Here is a 23167-nt window from a genome sequence, read left to right as displayed (position 1 = left end):
CCCTCTCTCTCTGTCTCTCTCTCTGTCTCTCTCTCTGTCTCTCTCTCTGTCTCTGTCTCTGTCTGTCGCTCTGTCTGTCTCTATGTCTCTCTCTCTGTCTCTCTCTCTGTCTCTCTCTCTCTGACTCTCTCTCTCTGTCTCTCTCTATGTCTCTCTCTCTGTCTCTCTCTCTGTCTCTGTCTCTCTCTTTCTCTTAACAGCGCTCTGCACAGGCAGCAGTGGAGGACAGTGATCAGATCTTTACTGAGCTGATCCGCTCCATTGAGAGAAGGAGCTCTGAGGTGAAGGAGCTGATCAGAGCCCAAGAGAAGGCTCAAGTGAGTCAAACTGAAGGACTCCTGGAGCAACTGAAGCAGGAGATAGCAGAGCTGAGGAAGAGAAGCACTGAGCTGGAGCAGCTCTCACACACAGAGGATCACATCCATTTCCTCCAGGTAACTAAACTGTCTTGTCACATGTGATATGAAATTAACTTCATGTGAAACTATTCATCTACATCATTATGTTGTCCTGTCTATCTTTCTGTCTCTCTCTCTCTCTGTCTGTCTCTCTCTCTGTCTCTCCAGAGTTATCAGTCTCTCTCCAGTATCAGTGTATCTTCAGACTTACCCAGCATCGTTGTCCGTCCTCTTCAGTACTTTGGAGATGTGAGTAAGACTGTGTCTGAACTGAGAGAGAAACTAGAAGACTTCCTTAAAGGAGAATGGACCAAGATCTCCACTACAGGTGTGTTGAAAACAATAAGAACATCAACTTTAGACCATTGAAAGTTCCCTACTAGTCATATACATGTGGAATATGGTCTGATGATAACATTCCCTCTCTCTGTCAATGTGTTTGTGTGTCTGTAGTGAATATAGTGGATGTTGTACTGCCTCCAGAGCCCAAGACCAGAGAACAGTTGTTACAATGTGAGTCTCTTTATTGTGAAGTAACTAACAGTCTCTTTTTACTGACACTCCTAACAATCCCTCTAGAAATATATAGCAATAGTAGATCTAATCAAAGACTGGGTATCTATCTGACTCCTCATGTTTCTCTGATTTGATCTCTGCTGTGCTCTAATCAAAGACAGGGTAGATACAGTATCTGACTTAACTTATTGTTCTGACTCCCCTCATTGGTCTCTGCTCTTCTCCCAGATTCCTGTCAGCTCACACTGGACCCAAACACAGCACACACACACCTCTCTCTGTCTAAAGGGAACAGAAAGGTGACCAATACAGACCAAGTCCAACCATATCCTGACCATCCAGACAGATTCACCAACTACTGTCAGGTTCTGTGTAGAGAGGGTCTGTCTGGACGCTGTTACTGGGAGGTGGAGTGGACTGGTGTTGTTTATACAGCAGTCTCATATAAAGACATCAGCAGAACAGAGACAGATGGTGGATTTGGAGACAATAACAAGTCCTGGAGTTTACAGTGCTATAGAGGTGGTTATTGTTTCAGACACAATAATGTTGTGACTAAAGTATCAGGCCCTCAGTCCTCCAGAGTAGGAGTGTACCTGGATCACAAGGCAGGTACTCTGTCCTTCTACAGTGTCTCTGACACAATGACCCTCCTCCACAGAGTCCAGACCACATTCACTCAGCCCCTCTATCCTGGGTTTAGGCTCTATAATTATTTGTGTCTTACTGGTACCGCTGAGCTGGTTAAACTGTAGTAGGGTCCACATAGATACTAGTCATGCTGGTGTAGTCTATAGCTGAGCTGGTTAAACTGTAGTAGGGTCCACATAGATACTAGTCATGCTGGTGTAGTCTATAGCTGAGCTGGTTAAACTGTAGTAGGGTCCACATAGATACTAGTCATGTTGGTGTAGTCTATAGCTGAGCTGGTTAAACTGTAGTAGGGTCCACATAGATACTAGTCATGCTGGTGTAGTCTATAGCTGAGCTGGTTAAACTGTAGTAGGGTCCACATAGATACTAGTCATGCTGGTGTAGTCTATAGCTGAGCTGGTTAAACTGTAGTAGAGTCCACATAGATACTAGTCATGCTGGTGTAGTCTATAGCTGAGCTGGTTAAACTGTAGTAGGGTCCACATAGATACTAGTCATGCTGGTGTAGTCTATAGCTGAGCTGGTTAAACTGTAGTAGGGTCCACATGGATACTAGTCATGCTGGTGTAGTCTATAGCTGAGCTGGTTAAACTGTAGTAGGGTCCACATAGATACTAGTCATGCTGGTGTAGTCTATAGCTGAGCTGGTTAAACTGTAGTAGGGTCCACATAGATACTAGTCATGCTGGTGTAGTCTATAGCTGAGCTGGTTAAACTGTAGTAGGGTTCACATAGATACTAGTCATGCTGGTGTAGTCTATAGCTGAGCTGGTTAAACTGTAGTAGGGTCCACATAGATACTAGTCATGCTGGTGTAGTCTATAGCTGAGCTGGTTAAACTGTAGTAGGGTCCACATAGATACTAGTCATGCTGGTGTAGTCTATAGCTGAGCTGGTTAAACTGTAGTAGGGTCCACATAGATACTAGTCATGCTGGTGTAGTCTATAGCTGAGCTGGTTAAACTGTAGTAGGGTCCACATAGATACTAGTCATGCTGGTGTAGTCTATAGCTGAGCTGGTTAAACTGTAGTAGGGTCCACATAGATACTAGTCATGCTGGTGTAGTCTATAGCTGAGCTGGTTAAACTGTAGTAGGGTTCACATAGATACTAGTCATGCTGGTGTAGTCTATAGCTGAGCTGGTTAAACTGTAGTAGGGTCCACATAGATACTAGTCATGCTGGTGTAGTCTATAGCTGAGCTGGTTAAACTGTAGTAGGGTCCACATAGATACTAGTCATGCTGGTGTAGTCTATAGCTGAGCTGGTTAAACTGTAGTAGGGTCCACATAGATACTAGTCATGCTGGTGTAGTCTATAGCTGAGCTGGTTAAACTGTAGTAGGGTCCACATAGATACTAGTCATGCTGGTGTAGTCTATAGCTGAGGTGGTTAAACTGTAGTAGGGTCCACATAGATACTAGTCATGCTGGTGTAGTCTATAGCTGAGCTGGTTAAACTGTAGTAGGGTCCACATAGATACTAGTCATGCTGGTGTAGTCTATAGCTGAGGTGGTTAAACTGTAGTAGGGTCCACATAGATACTAGTCATGCTGGTGTAGTCTATAGCTGAGCTGGTTAAACTGTAGTAGGGTCCACATAGATACTAGTCATGCTGGTGGTGATGGTCCCCAGATGTGATGATTCATTCTGCTCTGTTTTTATCTACAATGATTTAACTGATTTGATCTTCAGAAGATGTTATGAATTAAAATCCAATGTTTTCATATTTTTGTAATTGCAATGTCATTGGAGATTGATTGGTCTTTTTAATCCACTATCCAGAGTCAGGAACAGATGAAGTTAGGTCTGCTACTGTTCAGTTGGTCCTAATTGATGTGTTCTCTGTCACCTGGAGCTGAATGGAAATAGGTCCAGGAACTAAAGGACAATTCAGGACTAGTCAGCCCACTACAAGCTGGTATCACTTACTTTCTACTAAACTATATGGACTGGTTTCCCAGACACAGATTAATCCTAGTCCTGGACTAAAAAGTATGTTCAATGTAGATGTCCAGGAAACCGGCCCTAAATGTGTCATCTTTCATCCTCCCATACTGCTCAGTCCAGCAACATTAAACCTGTCCAGCAGGTGGTGCTATTGACCAAACAATAAAACCAGCAGATATCTTGACTTGCCACTCAGTATATCAGTAATGTTCAGAATAGTACTTTAATATCATTGGAGATTGATGGTCTTTTTAATCCACTATCCAGAGTCAGGAACAGATGAAGTTAGGTCTGCTACTGTTCAGTGATTAAATATGATTTATGGTGATGGGAAATAATAAAAAACACTAAACTTCATCTAGTAATAGTTTTCCTTTGTTATTTATTCCAAGGTGTGTCTTTAACTTGTAAATGTATTGTGTGGAGGTGAGCTAGTGGTGTGGCTGATAGAATAGAATGAAAAGGGAGGAGGGGAGGAAGAGGGGAGGAGTGAAGGGCTGTTCAAGAAACCAGATGAGGAAGAGGAAGATGTTCAGAGGAATTAATGTCTCTGTTCCAAATGGTTCCCTATTCCCTACGTAGTGCACTACGGTGCTTCTGACCAGGTCTAAAGTAGTGTTCTACGTAGGGAATAGGGTGTAGATTTATTACAATATCATGCTTTAGTGTTTGGCACAACAATATATTAGATCTCCACCCCCCTACTTCCTGTCTGTCATCCCCCAGTTCTGTTAAGACTTCCTCTCATTGAACTGGGCCTCATTCTAAATGGTCACTTTGTATTGATAGTCCATACTGGGCTTTACTGTGGTTCTACATACAGTACCTGTATTGATAGTCCATACTGGTCTTTACTATGGTTCTCCATACAGTAGCTGTATTGATAGTCCATACTGGACTTTACTATGGTTCTACATACAGTACCTGTATTGATAGTCCATACTGGTCTTTACTATGGTTCTACATACAGTACCTGTATTGATAGTCCATACTGGACTTTACTATGGTTCTACATACAGTACCTGTATTGATAGTCCATACTGGTCTTTACTATGGTTGCCTTGGATACCCAGTGAAACAGCATTGATCCCTGATCACCACCAACCAGGGCTCCACAGCTGTTGCCTTGGACACCCAGTGAAACAGCATTGACCCCTGATCACCACCAACCAGGGCTCCACAGCGGTTGCCTTGGACACCCAGTGAACCCAGAGAGAGCACACCAGGCAGCAGGGAGCACTTTGATGTGATTGGCTGTTCAGCAGGAAGATTCATCTGGCTACACAGAAGGGATGATGGCTCTGACCAATACATTTTTTGTTATGAAAATATTTTATTCAACTCTATTCTACTGATAATTGAATAAATGATGATTTAAAAAAAAAAAAAAAAAATTGGGGGAAATTATTATTTTATTAATTAAGATATTAAAAATATGATTGCTATACCTGGGGCGACAGGGTAGCCTAGTGGTTAGAGCATTGGACTAGTAAGTTATTACATTATAATGAGTTATTACAGTAATTATTGGTTATTACATTATAATGAGTTATTACAGTAATTATTGGTTATTACATTATAATGAGTTATTACAGTAATTATTGGTTATTACATTATAATGAGTTATTACAGTAATTATTGGTTATTACATTATAATGAGTTATTACAGTAATTATTGGTTATTACATTATGGATCAATTAATAATACACCAATCTGTTAAAACATGTAAGAATTTGATTAGTCAAGGTACAATACACAAAAACATTTATGGAATGACCAGACTAGTCAAGGTACAATACACAAAAACATTTATGGAATGACCAGACTAGTCAAGGTACAATACACAAAAACATTTATGGAATGACCAGACTAGTCAAGGTACAATACACAAAAACATTTATGGAATGACCAGACTAGTCAAGGTACAATACACAAAAACATTTATGGAATGACCAGACTAGTCAAGGTACAATACACAAAAACATTTATGGAATGACCAGACTAGTCAAGGTACAATACACAAAAACATTTATGGAATGACCAGACTAGTCAAGGTACAATACACAATAACATTTATGGAATGACCAGACTAGTCAAGGTACAATACACAATAACATTTATGGAATGACCAGACTAGTCAAGGTACAATACACAATAACATTTATGGAATGACCAGACTAGTCAAGGTAAAATACACAATAACATTTATGGAATGACCAGACTAGTCAAGGTAAAATACACAATAACATTTATGGAATGACCAGACTAGTCAAGGTACAATACACAATAACATTTATAGAATGACCAGACTAGTCAAGGTACAATACACAATAACATTTATGGAATGACCAGACTAGTCAAGGTACAATACACAATAACATTTATGGAATGACCAGACTAGTCAAGGTACAATACACAAAAACATTTATGGAATGACCAGACTAGTAAAGGTACAATACACAATAACATTTATGGAATGACCAGACTAGTCAAGGTAAAATACACAAAAACATTTATGGAATGACCAGACTAGTCAAGGTACAATACACAATAACATTTATGGAATGACCAGACTAGTCAAGGTACAATACACAAAAACATTTATGGAATGACCAGACTAGTCAAGGTACAATACACAATAACATTTATAGAATGACCAGACTAGTCAAGGTACAATACACAATAACATTTATAGAATGACCAGACTAGTCAAGGTACAATACACAATAACATTTATAGAATGACCAGACTAGTCAAGGTACAATACACAATAACATTTATAGAATGACCAGACTAGTCAAGGTACAATACACAATAACATTTATAGAATGACCAGACTAGTCAAGGTACAATACACAATAACATTTATAGAATGACCAGACTAGTCAAGGTACAATACACAATAACATTTATAGAATGACCAGACTAGTCAAGGTACAATACACAATAACATTTATGGAATGACCAGACTAGTCAAGGTACAATACACAATAACATTTATAGAATGACCAGACTAGTCAAGGTACAATACAGAAGAACATTTATGGAATGACCAGACTAGTCAAGGTACAATACACAATAACATTTATAGAATGACCAGACTAGTCAAGGTACAATACACAATAACATTTATGGAATGACCAGACTAGTCAAGGTACAATACACAAAGACATTTATGGAATGACTAGACTAGTCAAGGTACAATACACGATAACATTTATGGAATGACCAGACTAGTCAAGGTACAATACACAATAACATTTATGGAATGACCAGACTAGTCAAGGTACAATACACAAGAACATTTATGGAATGACCAGACTAGTCAAGGTACAATACACAAGAACATTTATGGAATGACCAGACTAGTCAAGGTACAATACACAAAAACATTTATGGTATGACTAGACTAGTCAAAGTATATGGAATAACTAGACTAGTCAAAGTATATGGAATAACTAGACTAGTCAAAGTATATGGAATAACTAGACTAGTCAAAGTATATGGAATAACTAGACTAGTCAAAGTATATGGAATAACTAGACTAGTCAAAGTATATGGAATAACTAGACTAGTCAAAGTATATGGAATAACTAGACTAGTCAAAGTATATGGAATAACTTGAGCTGTAAATGCATGATACTGACTTGGACTTTCAACATGAGACAGTCATTAGTTTATCAGTCCTGCCTCTAGTGACACATTGGCCCCTTGTCAGTGGCACTAGGAGTGAAGGGCCCGACAGTCATACTGCAAATTATAATGTAATAACCAATAATTACTGTAATAACACATTATAATGTAATAACTTAAGGTATAATGTAATTTCCCTCCATTTTAGTTAAGTATTAATTTCTTTCTAATTTATTAAGCATTTGCCCCAATTTCAGGTGCAGAATGTTTTAAGGCCCAGGTAAATGTGATTTTCCTGTGTTTCTATATATATTTGAACGCTATGATGTTGGAATAATACTGTGACATTGAGAAAATGATAATGTCCTTTTAGTGTAACAGCTGTTTGAAAAGTCCACTTGACATTTCAGCCTGTTTTGGTGGGATGGAGTTTTGACCTGCAAAATGTGTTAATATACCAGTAAGATAGAGAGTCCCAGGTGAACACCAGATCCCAAATGAGTGCATTTCACACATTTAATCTGTTCACAAGTCTGTTTAATACTTCAAATTGTGAAGGTGGAGGACAAAATGGGGGTAAGAGTCTTTTAAAACTCATTTTGATTTTTTTTTATGAAAGTGAACTAAAGAGGTGAAGAGTATGTTAACCTAAATTCTAATTACAAAAGTATGTTTATCAAACGATCATGAATATCATCTGCTGTCTGCCTTGAAAAGGTGCTGTTAAAGATACTTCTTGTGTTTATCATATAAATGCATATAAAAGGTGAATTTACATTGCTGTTTCCACGGAGACCTGAATCATATTCACGAGGCACCAAACTGAAGAAAATGAACTGAAACAGGGAGGGACTAACTGAACTAAAACAATTCTGTAGCTAAATGTTTTGATACAGTGTTCTCTAACGAATACAACCCTGGATTCAAATACTATTTGAAATCTTACAAATACTTTGAGCATTTCCTTTAGTCCTCCAGGTGGGCGGGGTTTGTTTGTACTTTTAGGACTTTTCTATTGGTTCCATTACAACAAACTCAATCAAACACTGCTTATTAAATATTCAACATTATTTTAACGCAGGTCTGTTTCCACGTGCAATAAGCCTGTAACGTCTTGTATGATCTCATCAGGTAAAGGTGTGTCAAATGGAAGGGCAAGTCTCACCACTGAGAGGAAAACATCACTGGTCCACCTCTGCATCAGGTCAGCTATGTTGATCAGTACTGTCCCAGGGATGCTGGGAGCAGAGATGAACTCCCCTGACCTGGTACCACCTATGGAGTTGTCATTGTAATATCAGTTTAACCCCATTACTGCTATAACACATAAACCATGTTAATAGAATGAAATGGATCCAGGTTCCATTTATTCTACAATAGATTTACTGCCTGTGGAACACTTCTCCAAAGTGTCTGAAATGAAGATGACTGCAGGTCTGAATCCCAAACTAATGGGGGGAAATGGCTCCATCTAATAAGATGGTATTTAGAGGTATGAACCTTTCTATTGGGGTGAACCATCCCCTTAACATACAGGACCAGTCAAAAGTTTGCACTTCTCCAAAGTCTAGTAACAGTAACTAAGGTGCAGGGTAGAGTACCAGGTGGTAGGCGGCTAGTAACAGTAACTAAGGTGCAGGGTAGAGTACCGGGTGGTAGCAGGCTAGTAACAGTCTCTAAGGTTCAGGGTAGAGTACCAGGTGGTAGCAGGCTAGTAACAGTCTCTAAGGTGCAGGGTAGAGTACCGGGTGGTAGCCGGCTAGTAACAGTCTCTAAGGTGCAGGGTAGAGTACCGGGTGGTAGCAGGCTAGTAACAGTAACTAAGGTGCAGGGTAGAGTACTGGGTGGTAACAGGCTAGTAACAGTAACTAAGGTGCAGGGTAGAGTACCGGGTGGTAGGCGGCTAGTAACAGTAACTAAGGTGCAGGGTAGAGTACTGGGTGGTAACAGGCTAGCAACAGTAACTAAGGTGCAGGGTAGAGTACCGGGTGGGAGCAGGCTAGTAACAGTAACTAAGGTGCAGGGTAGAGTACCAGGTGGTAGGCGGCTAGTAACAGTCTCTAAGGTGCAGGGTAGAGTACCGGGTGGTAGCAGGCTAGTAACAGTCTCTAAGGTGCAGGGTAGAGTACCAGGTGGTAGCAGGCTAGTAACAGTCTCTAGGGTGCAGGGTAGAGTACCAGGTGGTAGGCGGCTAGTAACAGTAACTAAGGTGCAGGGTAGAGTACCAGGTGGTAGCAGGCTAGTAACAGTAACTAAGGTGCAGGGTAGAGTACCGGGTGGTAGGCGGCTAGTAACAGTAACTAAGGCGCAGGGTAGAGTACCGGGTGGTAGCAGGCTAGTAACAGTAACTAAGGTGCAGGGTAGAGTACCAGGTGGTAGCAGGCTAGTAACAGTAACTAAGGTGCAGGGTAGAGTACCAGGTGGTAGGCGGCTAGTAACAGTAACTAAGGTGCAGGGTAGAGTACCGGGTGGTAGGCGGCTAGTAACAGTAACTAAGGTTTCGGCTTGACGAGATTCGTTTGCGATAACTGGTATTTGCAAATAATTAAATAATACATAATTTTCATTGCAATCGCAACATTTATACTCACTTAGGTCGTATCATTGTGAATTGTTACCGTTTGACTTTCTCAACTCAGTCTCCTTGTTTACTTCTCCACTTGTTTCAAACTCGCTCCGCTCAGCCGCCTCGCGGACGAATTCAACTAATCAGCGTAGACGGAACACCCGGAAGTCCCAACCTACTATTTCCGGTGTACAAAACTTCTATAATCCATTTCCAACATGCCGCCTGCCGGGCAGAAGATGTAACACAGAGACGTTACAAAACACTGGGCTTTCACTTACATAAAGCACTTCTCACGTGTGGAGTGTACATGAAAATAACAATTCAACGAAGAAGAAGGAGCGCTATCCTATTGCACTGGTAATGTATTTTCATGTCATTTGAAGAACACGCATGACATAGTCGGACTGGTTGTCCGGCCGTAGCGTTAGTCGTTTGTTGTTGTGCAACCATTAAATCAAATACAAAAGTGTATTGGTCGTGTTACGTGTGCACACAGTTTGGCAGATGGTAAACCGGGTGCAGCGAAATGCTTACGCAACTAGCTCCTAACAATGCAGTAAAATGTCAAATAGGTACACAAATAATCAATAAAAACAATAATAATGATGCATTTACACAAGAGATATTAGGAATGACATGTACAGTAGTAGATATATTAGAGGGAGTTAATAAGAATCCAGTATATAAATACATGTGCGGTGTGTACGTGGGACGTGCTACCTGTCCCAGACCTGCTGTTTTCAACTCTCTAGAAACTGCAGGAGCGGTAGAGATACTCTTTATGATCGGCTATGAAAAGCCAACTGACATTTACTCCTGAGGTGCTGACCTGTTGCACCCTCAACAACTACTGTGATTATTATTATTTGACCCTGCTGGTCATTTATGAACATTTGAACATCTTGGCATAGTTCTGTTATAATCTCCACCCGGCACAGCCAGAAGAGGACTGGCCACCCCTCATAGCCTGGTTCCTCTCTAGTTTTCTTCCTAGGTTTGGGCCTTTGTAGGGAGTTTTTCCTAACCACCGTGCTTCTACACCTGCATTGCTTGCTGTTTGGGGTTTTAGGCTGGGTTTCTGTACAGTACTTTGAGATATCAGCTGATGTAAGAAGAGCCATATAAATTGATTTGATTTGTATAAGCAGTGTAACTAAAATGCAATTCAGTAGTAGAACTATTAGAATGAGTTATGTCGAGAATACAGTATATAAATACACAGTACAACACCCCGTAGCAAAATGGATAGAATTGCAGGAAATTAGGGACAGATCGAAATTTACTGGAGGGGGAGGGGTGTGTTTTTTTGGGGGGCAGGTAGTGAGTTTCCGCCCCCCCGGTTTACATTTGCTCATCTGCTAATATTTTCCCTATAAACAATGGCATGACTTATTTTTGATATGATCCTAATAAAGTTTAGAAATGTTTTCGTAAGTTTGGTCTGGTGTGGCTATTATTAATATTAAGCTTTAGCTACTGCAGGTCTATGATCTGAAGGCAGTGCAACCCGGATGCCTTTGCGTACAATGCCCTGATACTTTCAGTGTTCAAATGTCTGACAGCTGAACTATGAGGTGGACAATTATTGTTTTAGGAAAGTAGCCCCCCCCCCCCCCCCCCCATTTTTTTTTATTTTTATAAAGTTTGCTACACAAGGAATAGTGTTTTTGTAATTTGAATCCAGGCTGTATCACAACCGGCCGTGAGTCCCATCGGGCAGCGCACAATTGGCCCAGCGTCATCCGGGTTTGGACAGTGTAGGCCGTCATTGTAAATAAGAATTTGTTCTTACCTGACTTGCCTAGTTAAATAAAGGTGAAATCAATATGTGAATAGAGAAACTGTACGGCAGAACCTTGACTAGAATACTGTATATACACATAAAGGGGGTAAAACAGTATGTAAACAGGTGAAGGTCGGTGCCAGGTGAAGGTCGGTGCCGGGTGAAGGTCGGTGCCGGGTGAAGGTCGGTGCCGGGTGAAGGTCTGTACCAGGTGAAGGTATCTTTTCTAGCTAGAATACATACTGTGTATCTATTTGATGTTTTCTTTGTCGATCCATGTGGTTGATCCCAATTTGAAAACATAAGTTACTGTTTTTGTTCATGTTGATGAGGTGTCACTTCCCCCATTTTATCTTCCATTCATTTCAGGATGAGGAATAGGATAGTAGTCCATCCGTAGCTGCACTGCACAGGTGTTTGTCAAATACACTTGGGGTTTGAAGAGCCTGTCAAACTTTGATTTAGCCGTGAACACAAGTGATTCGTTTTATTTTAACACACTCAGAAATGGCACGGGCAAAGAAGGCTCCTTCAGAAGCATCTGAATCTAAGCAGAAGTCGAGGAAGCAGAATGGAGACACGTCTGGGGCTGCAGGACAAACCATCTCCAAGAAGCTACGGCAGAAGATGGACGGGAAGACCACATTGAAAACAGGTCTGCTAGTAAAATACCAATGGATCTAATAGAAACGCCATTCTCCGTTATAGAAGCTTTTGATTGGCTGCACTGTCTTGTATTTCATTTTCCCCCTCCAGAAATGTTACTGTATAAATCTTCTCACAGAGAGAAGTGACTCTTTCCGTTCTTTGATGTTATTGACTGTACCGGTCTTGTATTTCATTTTCCCCCTCCAGAAATGTTACTGTATAAATCTTGTCACAGAGAGAAGTGACTCTTTCCGTTCTTTGATGTTATTGACTGTACCGGTCTTGTATTTCAGGGCCTGTTTTCCCAACTACCATGACCAAGTTTTCAGTTGGGAAGAGAAGTGGACCAGGAAGCATCCTGCACTACATTTACCAGAGTACACTGGGGCAGAGCCTTCATTCTCAGATGAGACAGGTACACTACATTTACCAGAGTACAATGGGGCAGCGCCTTCATTCACAGATGAGACAGGTACACTACATTTACCAGAGTACACTGGGGCAGAGCCTTCATTCTCAGATGAGACAGGTACACTACATTTACCAGAGTACACTGGGGCTGAGCCTTCATTCTCAGATGAGACCGGTACACTACATTTACCAGAGTACACTGGGGCTGAGCCTTCATTCTCAGATGAGACAGGTACACTACATTTACCAGAGTACACTGGGGCTGAGCCTTCATTCTCAGATGAGACCGGTACATTACTACAGTCAGACTAGTGTGTCTTGACAGCTAGTAGGGTGACTAGGGAACAGTAGTGTCTGACAGCTAGTAGGGTGACTAGGGAACAGTAGTGTCTGACAGCTAGTAGGGTGACAGCTAGTAGGCTGACAGCTAGTAGAGTGACTAGGGAACAGTGGTGTCTGACAGCTAGTAGGGTGACTAGGGAACAGTAGTGTCTGACAGCTAGTAGGGTGACTAGGGAACGGTAGTGTCTGACAGCTAGTAGGGTGACTAGGGAACGGTAGTGTCTGACAGCTAGTAGGGTGACTAGGGAACAGTAGTGTCTGACAGCTAGTAGGGTGACTAGGGAACGGTAGTGTCTGACAGCTAGTAGGGTGACTAGGGAACAGTAGTGTCTGACAGCTAGTAGGGTGACTAGGGAACGGTAGTGTCTGACAGCTAGTAGGGTGACTAGGGAACGGTAGTGTCTGACAGCTAGTAGGGTGACTAGGGAACGGTAGTGTCTGACAGCTAGTAGGGTGACTAGGGAACGGTAGTGTCTGACAGCTAGTAGGGTGACAGCTAGTAGGCTGACGGCTAGTAGAGTGACTAGGGAACAGTGGTGTCTGACAGCTAGTAGGGTGACAGCTAGTAGGCTGACAGCTAGTAGAGTGACTAGGGAACAGTAGTGTCTGACAGCTAGTAGGGTGACTAGGGAACAGTAGTGTCTGACAGCTAGTAGGGTGACTAGGGAACAGTAGTGTCTGACAGCTAGTAGGGTGACAGCTAGTAGGGTGACAGCTAGTAGGGTGACTAGGGAACAGTAGTGTCTGACAGCTAGTAGGGTGACTAGGGAACGGTAGTGTCTGACAGCTAGTAGGGTGACTAGGGAACAGTAGTGTCTGACAGCTAGTAGGGTGACAGCTAGTAGGGTGACTAGGGAACAGTAGTGTCTGACAGCTAGTAGGGTGACTAGGGAACAGTAGTGTCTGACAGCTAGTAAGGTGACTAGGGAACAGTAGTGTCTGACAGCTAGTAGGGTGACTAGGGAACATTAGTGTCTGACAGCTAGTAGGGTGACTAGGGAACAGTAGTGTCTGACAGCTAGTAGGGTGACAGCTAGTAGGGTGACAGCTAGTAGAGTGACTAGGGAACAGTAGTGTCTGACAGCTAGTAGGGTGTCTAGGGAACAGTAGTGTCTGACAGCTAGTAGGGTGACTAGGGAACAGTGGTGTCTGACAGCTAGTAGGGTGACTAGGGAACAGTAGTGTCTGACAGCTAGTAGGGTGTCTAGGGAACAGTAGTGTCTGACAGCTAGTAGGGTGACTAGGGAACAGTGGTGTCTGACAGCTAGTAGGGTGACAGCTAGTAGGGTGACAGCTAGTAGGGTGACTAGGGAACAGTGGTGTCTGACAGCTAGTAGGGTGACTAGGGAACGGTAGTGTCTGACAGCTAGTAGGGTGACTAGGGAACAGTAATGTCTGACAGCTAGTAGGGTGACTAGGGAACAGTAGTGTCTGACAGCTAGTAGGGTGACTAGGGAACAGTAGTGTCTGACAGCTAGTAGGGTGACTAGGGAACAGTAGTGTCTGACAGCTAGTAGGGTGACAGCTAGTAGGGTGACAGCTAGTAGGGTGACAGCTAGTAGGGTTACTAGGGAACAGTAGTGTCTGACAGCTAGTAGGGTGACTAGGGAACAGTAGTGTCTGACAGCTAGTAGGGTGACAGCTAGTAGGGTGACAGCTAGTAGGGTGACTAGGGAACGGTAGTGTCTGACAGCTAGTAGGGTGACAGCTAGTAGGGTGACAGCTAGTAGGGTGACTAGGGAACGGTAGTGTCTGACAGCTAGTAGGGTGACTAGGGAACGGTAGTGTCTTACAGCTAGTAGGGTGACTAGGGAACAGTGGTGTCTGACAGCTAGTAGGGTGACAGCTAGTAGGGTGACAGCTAGTAGGGTGACTAGGGAACAGTAGTGTCTGACAGCTAGTAGGGTGACAGCTAGTAGAGTGACTAGGGAACAGTAGTGTCTGACAGCTAGTAGGGTGACTAGGGAACAGTAGTGTCTGACAGCTAGTAGGGTGACAGCTAGTAGGGTGACAGCTAGTAGGGTGACAGCTAGTAGGGTGACAGCTAGTAGGGTGACTAGGGAACAGTAGTGTCTGACAGCTAGTAGGGTGACAGCTAGTAGGGTGACAGCTAGTAGGGTGACTAGGGAACAGTAGTGTCTGACAGCTAGTAGGGTGACTAGGGAACAGTAGTGTCTGACAGCTAGTAGGGTGACAGCTAGTAGGGTGACAGCTAGTAGGGTGACTAGGGAACAGTAGTGTCTGACAGCTAGTAGGGTGACTAGGGAACAGTAGTGTCTGACAGCTAGTAGGGTGACTAGGGAACAGTAGTGTCTGACAGCTAGTAGGGTGACAGCTAGTAGGGTGACAGCTAGTAGGGTGACTAGGGAACAGTAGTGTCTGACAGCTAGTAGGGTGACAGCTAGTAGGGTGACTAGGGAACAGTAGTGTCTGACAGCTAGTAGGGTGACTAGGGAACGGTAGTGTCTGACAGTTAGTAGGGTGACTAGGGAACAGTAGTGTCTGACAGCTAGTAGGGTGACAGCTAGTAGGGTGACTAGGGAACGGTAGTGTCTGACAGCTAGTAGGGTGACTAGGGAACAGTAGTGTCTGACAGTTAGTAGGGTTACTAGGGAACAGTAGTGTCTGACAGCTAGTAGGGTGACTAGGGAACAGTAGTGTCTGACAGCTAGTAGGGTGACAGCTAGTAGGGTGACAGCTAGTAGGGTGACTAGGGAACGGTAGTGTCTGACAGCTAGTAGGGTGACAGCTAGTAGGGTGACTAGGGAACAGTGGTGTCTGACAGCTAGTAGGGTGACAGCTAGTAGGGTGACAGCTAGTAGGGTGACTAGGGAACGGTAGTGTCTGACAGCTAGTAGGGTGACAGCTAGTAGGGTGACTAGGGAACAGTGGTGTCTGACAGCTAGTAGGGTGACAGCTAGTAGGGTGACAGCTAGTAGGGTGACTAGGGAACAGTAGTGTCTGACAGCTAGTAGGGTGACAGCTAGTAGGGTGACTAGGGAACAGTAGTGTCTGACAGCTAGTAGGGTGACTAGGGAACAGTAGTGTCTGTCAGCTAGTAGGGTGACTAGGGAACAGTAGTGTCTGACAGCTAGTAGGGTGACTAGGGAACGGTAGTGTCTGACAGCTAGTAGGGTGACTAGGGAACGGTAGTGTCTGACAGCTAGTAGGGTGACAGCTAGTAGGCTGACAGCTAGTAGAGTGACTAGGGAACAGTGGTGTCTGACAGCTAGTAGGGTGACAGCTAGTAGGGTGACAGCTAGTAGAGTGACTAGGGAACGGTAGTGTCTTACAGCTAGTAGGGTGACTAGGGAACAGTAGTGTCTGACAGCTAGTAGGGTGACTAGGGAACATTAGTGTCTGACAGCTAGTAGGGTGACTAGTGAACGGTAGTGTCTGACAGCTAGTAGGGTGACTAGGGAACAGTAGTGTCTGACAGCTAGTAGGGTGACTAGGGAACGGTAGTGTCTGACAGCTAGTAGGGTGACAGCTAGTAGGGTGACAGCTAGTAGGATGACTAGGGAACAGTAGTTTCTGACAGCTAGTAGGGTGACTAGGGAACAGTAGTGTCTGACAGCTAGTAGGGTGACTAGGGAACGGTAGTGTCTGACAGCTAGTAGGGTGACAGCTAGTAGGGTGACTAGGGAACAGTAGTGTCTGACAGCTAGTAGGGTGACTAGGGAACGGTAGTGTCTGACAGCTAGTAGGGTGACTAGGGAACAGTAGTGTCTGACAGCTAGTAGGGTGACAGCTAGTAGGGTGACAGCTAGTAGGGTGACTAGGGAACAGTAGTGTCTGACAGCTAGTAGGGTGACTAGGGAACGGTAGTGTCTGACAGCTAGTAGGGTGACTAGGGAACGGTAGTGTCTGACAGCTAGTAGGGTGACAGCTAGTAGGGTGACAGCTAGTAGGGTGACTAGGGAACAGTAGTGTCTGACAGCTAGTAGGGTGACTAGGGAACGGTAGTGTCTGACAGCTAGTAGGGTGACAGCTAGTAGGGTGACAGCTAGTAGGGTGACTAGGGAACAGTAGTGTCTGACAGCTAGTAGGGTGACTAGGGAACAGTAGTGTCTGACAGCTAGTAGGGTGACTAGGGAACGGTAGTGTCTGACAGCTAGTAGGGTGACAGCTAGTAGGGTGACTAGGGAACAGTAGTGTCTGACAGCTAGTAGGGTGACTAGGGAACGGTAGTGTCTGACAGCTAGTAGGGTGACTAGGGAACAGTAGTGTCTGACAGCTAGTAGGGTGACTAGGGAACAGTAGTGTCTGACAGCTAGTAGGGTGACAGCTAGTAGGGTGACAGCTAGTAGGGTGACTAGGGAACAGTAGTGTCTGACAGCTAGTAGGGTGACTAGGGAACGGTAGTGTCTGACAGCTAGTAGGGTGACTAGGGAACAGTAGTGTCTGACAGCTAGTAGGGTGACAGCTAGTAGGGTGACTAGGGAACAGTAGTGTCTGACAGCTAGTAGGGTGACAGCTAGTAGGGTGACTAGGGAACAGTAGTGTCTGACAGCTAGTAGGGTGACAGCTAGTAGGGTGACTAGGGAACAGTAGTGTCTGACAGCTAGTAGGTTGACTAGGGAACAGTAGTGTCTGACAGCTAGTAGGGTGACTAGGGAACAGTAGTGTCTGACAGCTAGTAGGGTGACAGTTAGTAGGGTGACTAGGGAACAGTAGTGTCTGACAGCTAGTAGGGTGACTAGGGAACAGTAGTGTCTGACAGCTAGTAGGGTGACTAGGGAACAGTAGTGTCTGACAGCTAGTAGGGTGACTAGGGAACAGTAGTGTCTGACAGCTAGTAGGGTGACAGCTAGTAGGGTGACTAGGGAACAGTAGTGTCTGACAGCTAGTAGGGTGACTAGGGAACAGTAGTGTCTGACAGCTAGTAGGGTGACAGCTAGTAGGGTGACTAGGGAACAGTAGTGTCTGACAGCTAGTAGGGTGACTAGGGAACAGTAGTGTCTGACAGCTAGTAGGGTGACTAGGGAACAGTAGTGTCTGACAGCTAGTAGGGTGACTAGGGAACATTAGTGTCTGACAGCTAGTAGGGTGACTAGGGAACAGTAGTGTCTGACAGCTAGTAGGGTGACTAGGGAACAGTAGTGTCTGATAGCTAGTAGGGTGACTAGGGAACAGTAGTGTCTGACAGCTAGTAGGGTGACTAGGGAACAGTAGTGTCTGACAGCTAGTAGGGTGACAGCTAGTAGGGTGACTAGGGAACAGTAGTGTCTGACAGCTAGTAGGGTGACAGCTAGTAGGGTGACAGCTAGTAGGGTGACAGCTAGTAGGGTGACAGCTAGTAGGGTGACTAGGGAACAGTGGTGTCTGACAGCTAGTAGGGTGACAGCTAGTAGGGTGACAGCTAGTAGGGTGACTAGGGAACAGTGGTGTCTGACAGCTAGTAGGGTGACAGCTAGTAGGGTGACAGCTAGTAGAGTGACTAGGGAACAGTAGTGTCTGACAGCTAGTAGGGTGACTAGGGAACAGTAGTGTCTGACAGCTAGTAGGGTGACTAGGGAACAGTAGTGTCTGACAGCTAGTAGGGTGACAGCTAGTAGGGTGACTAGGGAACAGTAGTGTCTGACAGCTAGTAGGGTGACAGCTAGTAGGGTGACAGCTAGTAGGGTGACAGCTAGTAGGGTGACAGCTAGTAGGGTGACTAGGGAACAGTGGTGTCTGACAGCTAGTAGGGTGACAGCTAGTAGGGTGACAGCTAGTAGAGTGACTAGGGAACAGTAGTGTCTGACAGCTAGTAGGGTGACTAGGGAACAGTAGTGTCTGACAGCTAGTAGGGTGACTAGGGAACAGTAGTGTCTGACAGCTAGTAGGGTGACTAGGGAACAGTAGTGTCTGACAGCTAGTAGGGTGACTAGGGAACAGTAGTGTCTGACAGCTAGTAGGGTGACTAGGGAACAGTAGTGTCTGACAGCTAGTAGGGTGACTAGGGAACAGTAGTGTCTGACAGCTAGTAGGGTGACTAGGGAACAGTAGTGTCTGACAGCTAGTAGGGTGACTAGGGAACAGTAGTGTCTGACAGCTAGTAGGGTGACTAGGGAACGGTAGTGTCTGACAGCTAGTAGGGTGACTAGGGAACGGTAGTGTCTGACAGCTAGTAGGGTGACAGCTAGTAGGGTGACTAGGGAACAGTAGTGTCTGACAGCTAGTAGGGTGACTAGGGAACAGTAGTGTCTGACAGCTAGTAGGGTGACAGCTAGTAGGGTGACTAGGGAACAGTAGTGTCTGACAGCTAGTAGGGTGACAGCTAGTAGGGTGACTAGGGAACAGTAGTGTCTGACAGCTAGTAGGGTGACAGCTAGTAGGGTGACTAGGGAACAGTGGTGTCTGACAGCTAGTAGGGTGACAGCTAGTAGGGTGACAGCTAGTAGGGTGACAGCTAGTAGGGTGACTAGGGAACAGTAGTGTCTGACAGCTAGTAGGGTGACTAGGGAACAGTAGTGTCTGACAGCTAGTAGGGTGACTAGGGAACAGTGGTGTCTGACAGCTAGTAGGGTGACAGCTAGTAGGGTGACAGCTAGTAGGGTGACTAGGGAACAGTGGTGTCTGACAGCTAGTAGGGTGACAGCTAGTAGGGTGACAGCTAGTAGAGTGACTAGGGAACAGTAGTGTCTGACAGCTAGTAGGGTGACTAGGGAACAGTAGTGTCTGACAGCTAGTAGGGTGACTAGGGAACAGTAGTGTCTGACAGCTAGTAGGGTGACTAGGGAACAGTAGTGTCTGACAGCTAGTAGGGTGACTAGGGAACAGTAGTGTCTGACAGCTAGTAGGGTGACTAGGGAACAGTAGTGTCTGACAGCTAGTAGGGTGACTAGGGAACAGTAGTGTCTGACAGCTAGTAGGGTGACTAGGGAACAGTAGTGTCTGACAGCTAGTAGGGTGACTAGGGAACAGTAGTGTCTGACAGCTAGTAGGGTGACTAGGGAACAGTAGTGTCTGACAGCTAGTAGGGTGACAGCTAGTAGGGTGACAGCTAGTAGGGTGACTGAGGAACAGTAGTGTCTGACAGCTAGTAGGGTGACTAGGGAACAGTAGTGTCTGACAGCTAGTAGGGTGACAGCTAGTAGGGTGACTAGGGAACAGTAGTGTCTGACAGCTAGTAGGGTGACAGCTAGTAGGGTGACTAGGGAACAGTAGTGTCTGACAGCTAGTAGGGTGACAGCTAGTAGGGTGACAGCTAGTAGGGTGACAGCTAGTAGGGTGACAGCTAGTAGAGTGACTAGGGAACTGTACCTACTGATTGGTGATTGTAAAACTGTAAAATAGTATATATTTAAAGAGATGTCGCAACAGCTGAATAATGTTTTTACTTTTTTACCTTTATTTAACTAGGCAAGTCAGTTTTAAGAACAAATTCTTATTTACAATGACGGCCTACCGGGAAATAGTGGGTTAACTGCCTTGTTCAGGGGGCAGAACGACAGGTTTATTTCTACCTTGTCAGCTCGGGGATTCGATCTAGCAACCTTTCGGTTATTAGTCCAACACTCTAACCACTAGGCCACCTGCCGCCTCTACACTCTAACCACTAGTCTACTTGCCACCTCTACACTCTAACCACTAGATTACCTGCCGCCTCTACACTCTAACCACTAGTCTACCTGCCACCTCTACACTCTAACCACTAGACTACCTGCCACCTCTACACTCTAACCACTAGACTACCTGCCGCCTCTACACTCTAACCACTAGACTACCTGCCTCCTCTACACTCTAACCACTAGACTGCCTGCCACCTCTACACTCTAACCACTAGGCTACCTGCCACCTCTACACTTTAACCACTAGACTACCTGCCACCTCTACACTCTAACCACTAGGCTACCTGCCACCTCTACACTCTAACCACTAGACTACCTGCCACCTCTACACTCTAACCACTAGTCTACCTGCCACCTCTACACTCTAACCACTAGGCTACCTGCCATCTCTACACTCTAACCACTAGACTACCTGCCACCTCTACACTCTAACCACTAGGTTACCTGCCGCCTCTACACTCTAACCACTAGACTACCTGCCACCTCTACACTCTAACCACTAGACTACCTGCCTCCTCTACACTCTAACCACTAGGCTACCTGCCACCCCATCTAACCACTAGACTACCTGCCACCTCTACACTCTAACCACTAGACTACCTGCCACCTCTACACTCTAACCACTAGACTACCTGCCACCTCTACACTCTAACCACTAGGCTACCTGCCACCTCTACACTCTAACCACTAGTCTACCTGCCACCTCTACACTCTAACCACTAGGTTACCTGCCACCTCTACACTCTAACCACTAGACTACCTGCCACCTCTACACTCTAACCACTAGACTACCTGCCACCTCTACACTCTAACCACTAGACTACCTGCCACCTCTACACTCTAACCACTAGGCTACCTGCCTCCTCTACACTCTAACCACTAGACTACCTGCCACCTCTACACTCTAACCACTAGACTACCTGCCACCTCTACACTCTAACCACTAGACTACCTGCCACCTCTACACTCTAACCACTAGGCTACCTGCCGCCCCATGATAAAGCAGCAGCATGTCTCACAACAATTTGACTTCCAAGACCAGGCTAGTGTAGGGCTCACCTAGATAGGAGTCCACAATCGCCCAGGGCTAGTGGTTAGAGGGGGGAGGTAGGTAGACTAGTGGTTAGAGGGGGGAGGTAGGTAGACTAGTGGTTAGAGGGGGAGGCAGGTGTAGGGCTCACCTAGATAGGAGTCCACAATCGCCCAGGGCTAGTGGTTAGAGGGGGGAGGTAGGTAGGCTAGTGGTTAGAGGGGGGAGGCAGGTAGCCTAGTGGTTAGAGGGGGGAGGCAGGTAGCCTAGTGGTTAGAGGGGGGAGGTAGGTAGCCTAGTGGTTAGAGGGGGGAGGTAGGTAGCCTAGTGGTTAGAGGGGGGAGGCAGGTAGCCTAGTGGTTAGAGGGGGGAGGCAGGTAGCCTAGTGGTTAGAGGGGGGAGGCAGGTAGCCTAGTGGTTAGAGGGGGGGAGGCAGGTAGCCTAGTGGTTAGAGGGGGGAGGCAGGTAGCCTAGTGGTTAGAGGGGGGAGGCAGGTAGCCTAGTGGTTAGAGGGGGGAGGCAGGTAGCCTAGTGGTTAGAGGGGGGAGGCAGGTAGCCTAGTGGTTAGAGGGGGGAGGCAGGTAGCCTAGTGGTTAGAGGGGGGAGGTAGGTAGACTAGTGGTTAGAGGGGGGAGGCAGGTAGACTAGTGGTTAGAGGGGGGAGGCAGGTAGCCTAGTGGTTAGAGGGGGGAGGTAGGTAGACTAGTGGTTAGAGGGGGGAGGCAGGTAGACTAGTGGTTAGAGGGGGGAGGCAGGTAGACTAGTGGTTAGAGGGGGGAGGCAGGTAGCCTAGTGGTTAGAGGGGGGAGGTAGGTAGACTAGTGGTTAGAGGGGGGAGGCAGGTGTAGGGCTCACCTAGATAGGAGTCCACAATCGCCCAGGGTTAGAGGGGGGAGGTAGACTAGTGGTAGGAGGGCCCGGTTTCCCGACAGTGATGGATCTTCCTCTTCCTGTTGTTTTTAACGATGCATCTTAGTGTCTGACAGCTAGTAGGGTGACTAGGGAACAGTAGTGTCTGACAGCTAGTAGAGTGACTAGGGAACAGTAGTGTCTGACAGCTAGTAGGGTGACTAGGGAACATTAGTGTCTGACAGCTAGTAGGGTGACAGCTAGTAGGGTGACTAGGGAACAGTAGTGTCTGACAGCTAGTAGGGTGACTAGGGAACAGTAGTGTCTGACAGCTAGTAGGGTGACTAGGGAACAGTAGTGTCTGACAGCTAGTAGGGTGACTAGGGAACAGTAGTGTCTGACAGCTAGTAGTGTGACTAGGGAACATTAGTGTCTGACAGCTAGTAGGGTGACTAGGGAACAGTAGTGTCTGACAGCTAGTAGAGTGACTAGGGAACAGTAGTGTCTGACAGCTAGTAGGGTGACTAGGGAACAGTAGTGTCTGACAGCTAGTAGGGTGACTAGGGAACGGTAGTGTCTGACAGCTAGTAGGGTGACTAGGGAACGGTAGTGTCTGACAGCTAGTAGGGTGACTAGGGAACGGTAGTGTCTGACAGCTAGTAGGGTGACTAGGGAACGGTAGTGTCTGACAGCTAGTAGGGTGACTAGGGAACAGTAGTGTCTGACAGCTAGTAGGGTGACTAGGGAACAGTAGTGTCTGACAGCTAGTAGGGTGACTAGGGAACATTAGTGTCTGACAGCTAGTAGGGTGACTAGGGAACATTAGT

General features: G+C 45.5%; 2 protein-coding genes across 2 annotated transcripts in view; both read left to right on the top strand.

Moving 5' to 3' along the window:
• Positions 1-200: 200 nt before the first annotated feature.
• Positions 201-3875, top strand: LOC129847329 (tripartite motif-containing protein 16-like; the record flags this gene model as incomplete). The annotated part of the gene is made up of 4 exons (XM_055915083.1): positions 201-434; positions 567-726; positions 852-911; positions 1143-3875. Coding segments are annotated over 4 exons (981 nt in total), but the record flags the coding sequence as incomplete, so codon positions are not given.
• A 6034-nt stretch (positions 3876-9909) lies between these two features.
• The window catches only part of LOC129847326 (DNA damage-binding protein 2-like), a 41136-nt gene continuing 27878 nt past the window's right edge, over positions 9910-23167 (top strand). The window contains exons 1-3 of the mRNA XM_055915082.1: positions 9910-10078; positions 12010-12159; positions 12446-12567. Of these exons, the coding sequence (XP_055771057.1) occupies positions 12012-12159; positions 12446-12567 (270 nt within the window). The 5' untranslated portion in view covers positions 9910-10078; positions 12010-12011. The remainder of the gene's footprint in view (positions 10079-12009; positions 12160-12445; positions 12568-23167) is intronic.

The sequence above is a fragment of the Salvelinus fontinalis genome, unplaced genomic scaffold (genome assembly GCF_029448725.1).
Source record: "Salvelinus fontinalis isolate EN_2023a unplaced genomic scaffold, ASM2944872v1 scaffold_0777, whole genome shotgun sequence".
Lineage (NCBI taxonomy): Eukaryota > Metazoa > Chordata > Actinopteri > Salmoniformes > Salmonidae > Salvelinus > Salvelinus fontinalis.
Note: the sequence above shows the minus strand (reverse complement) of the source record. Positions and strands in the feature narration are given on the sequence as shown.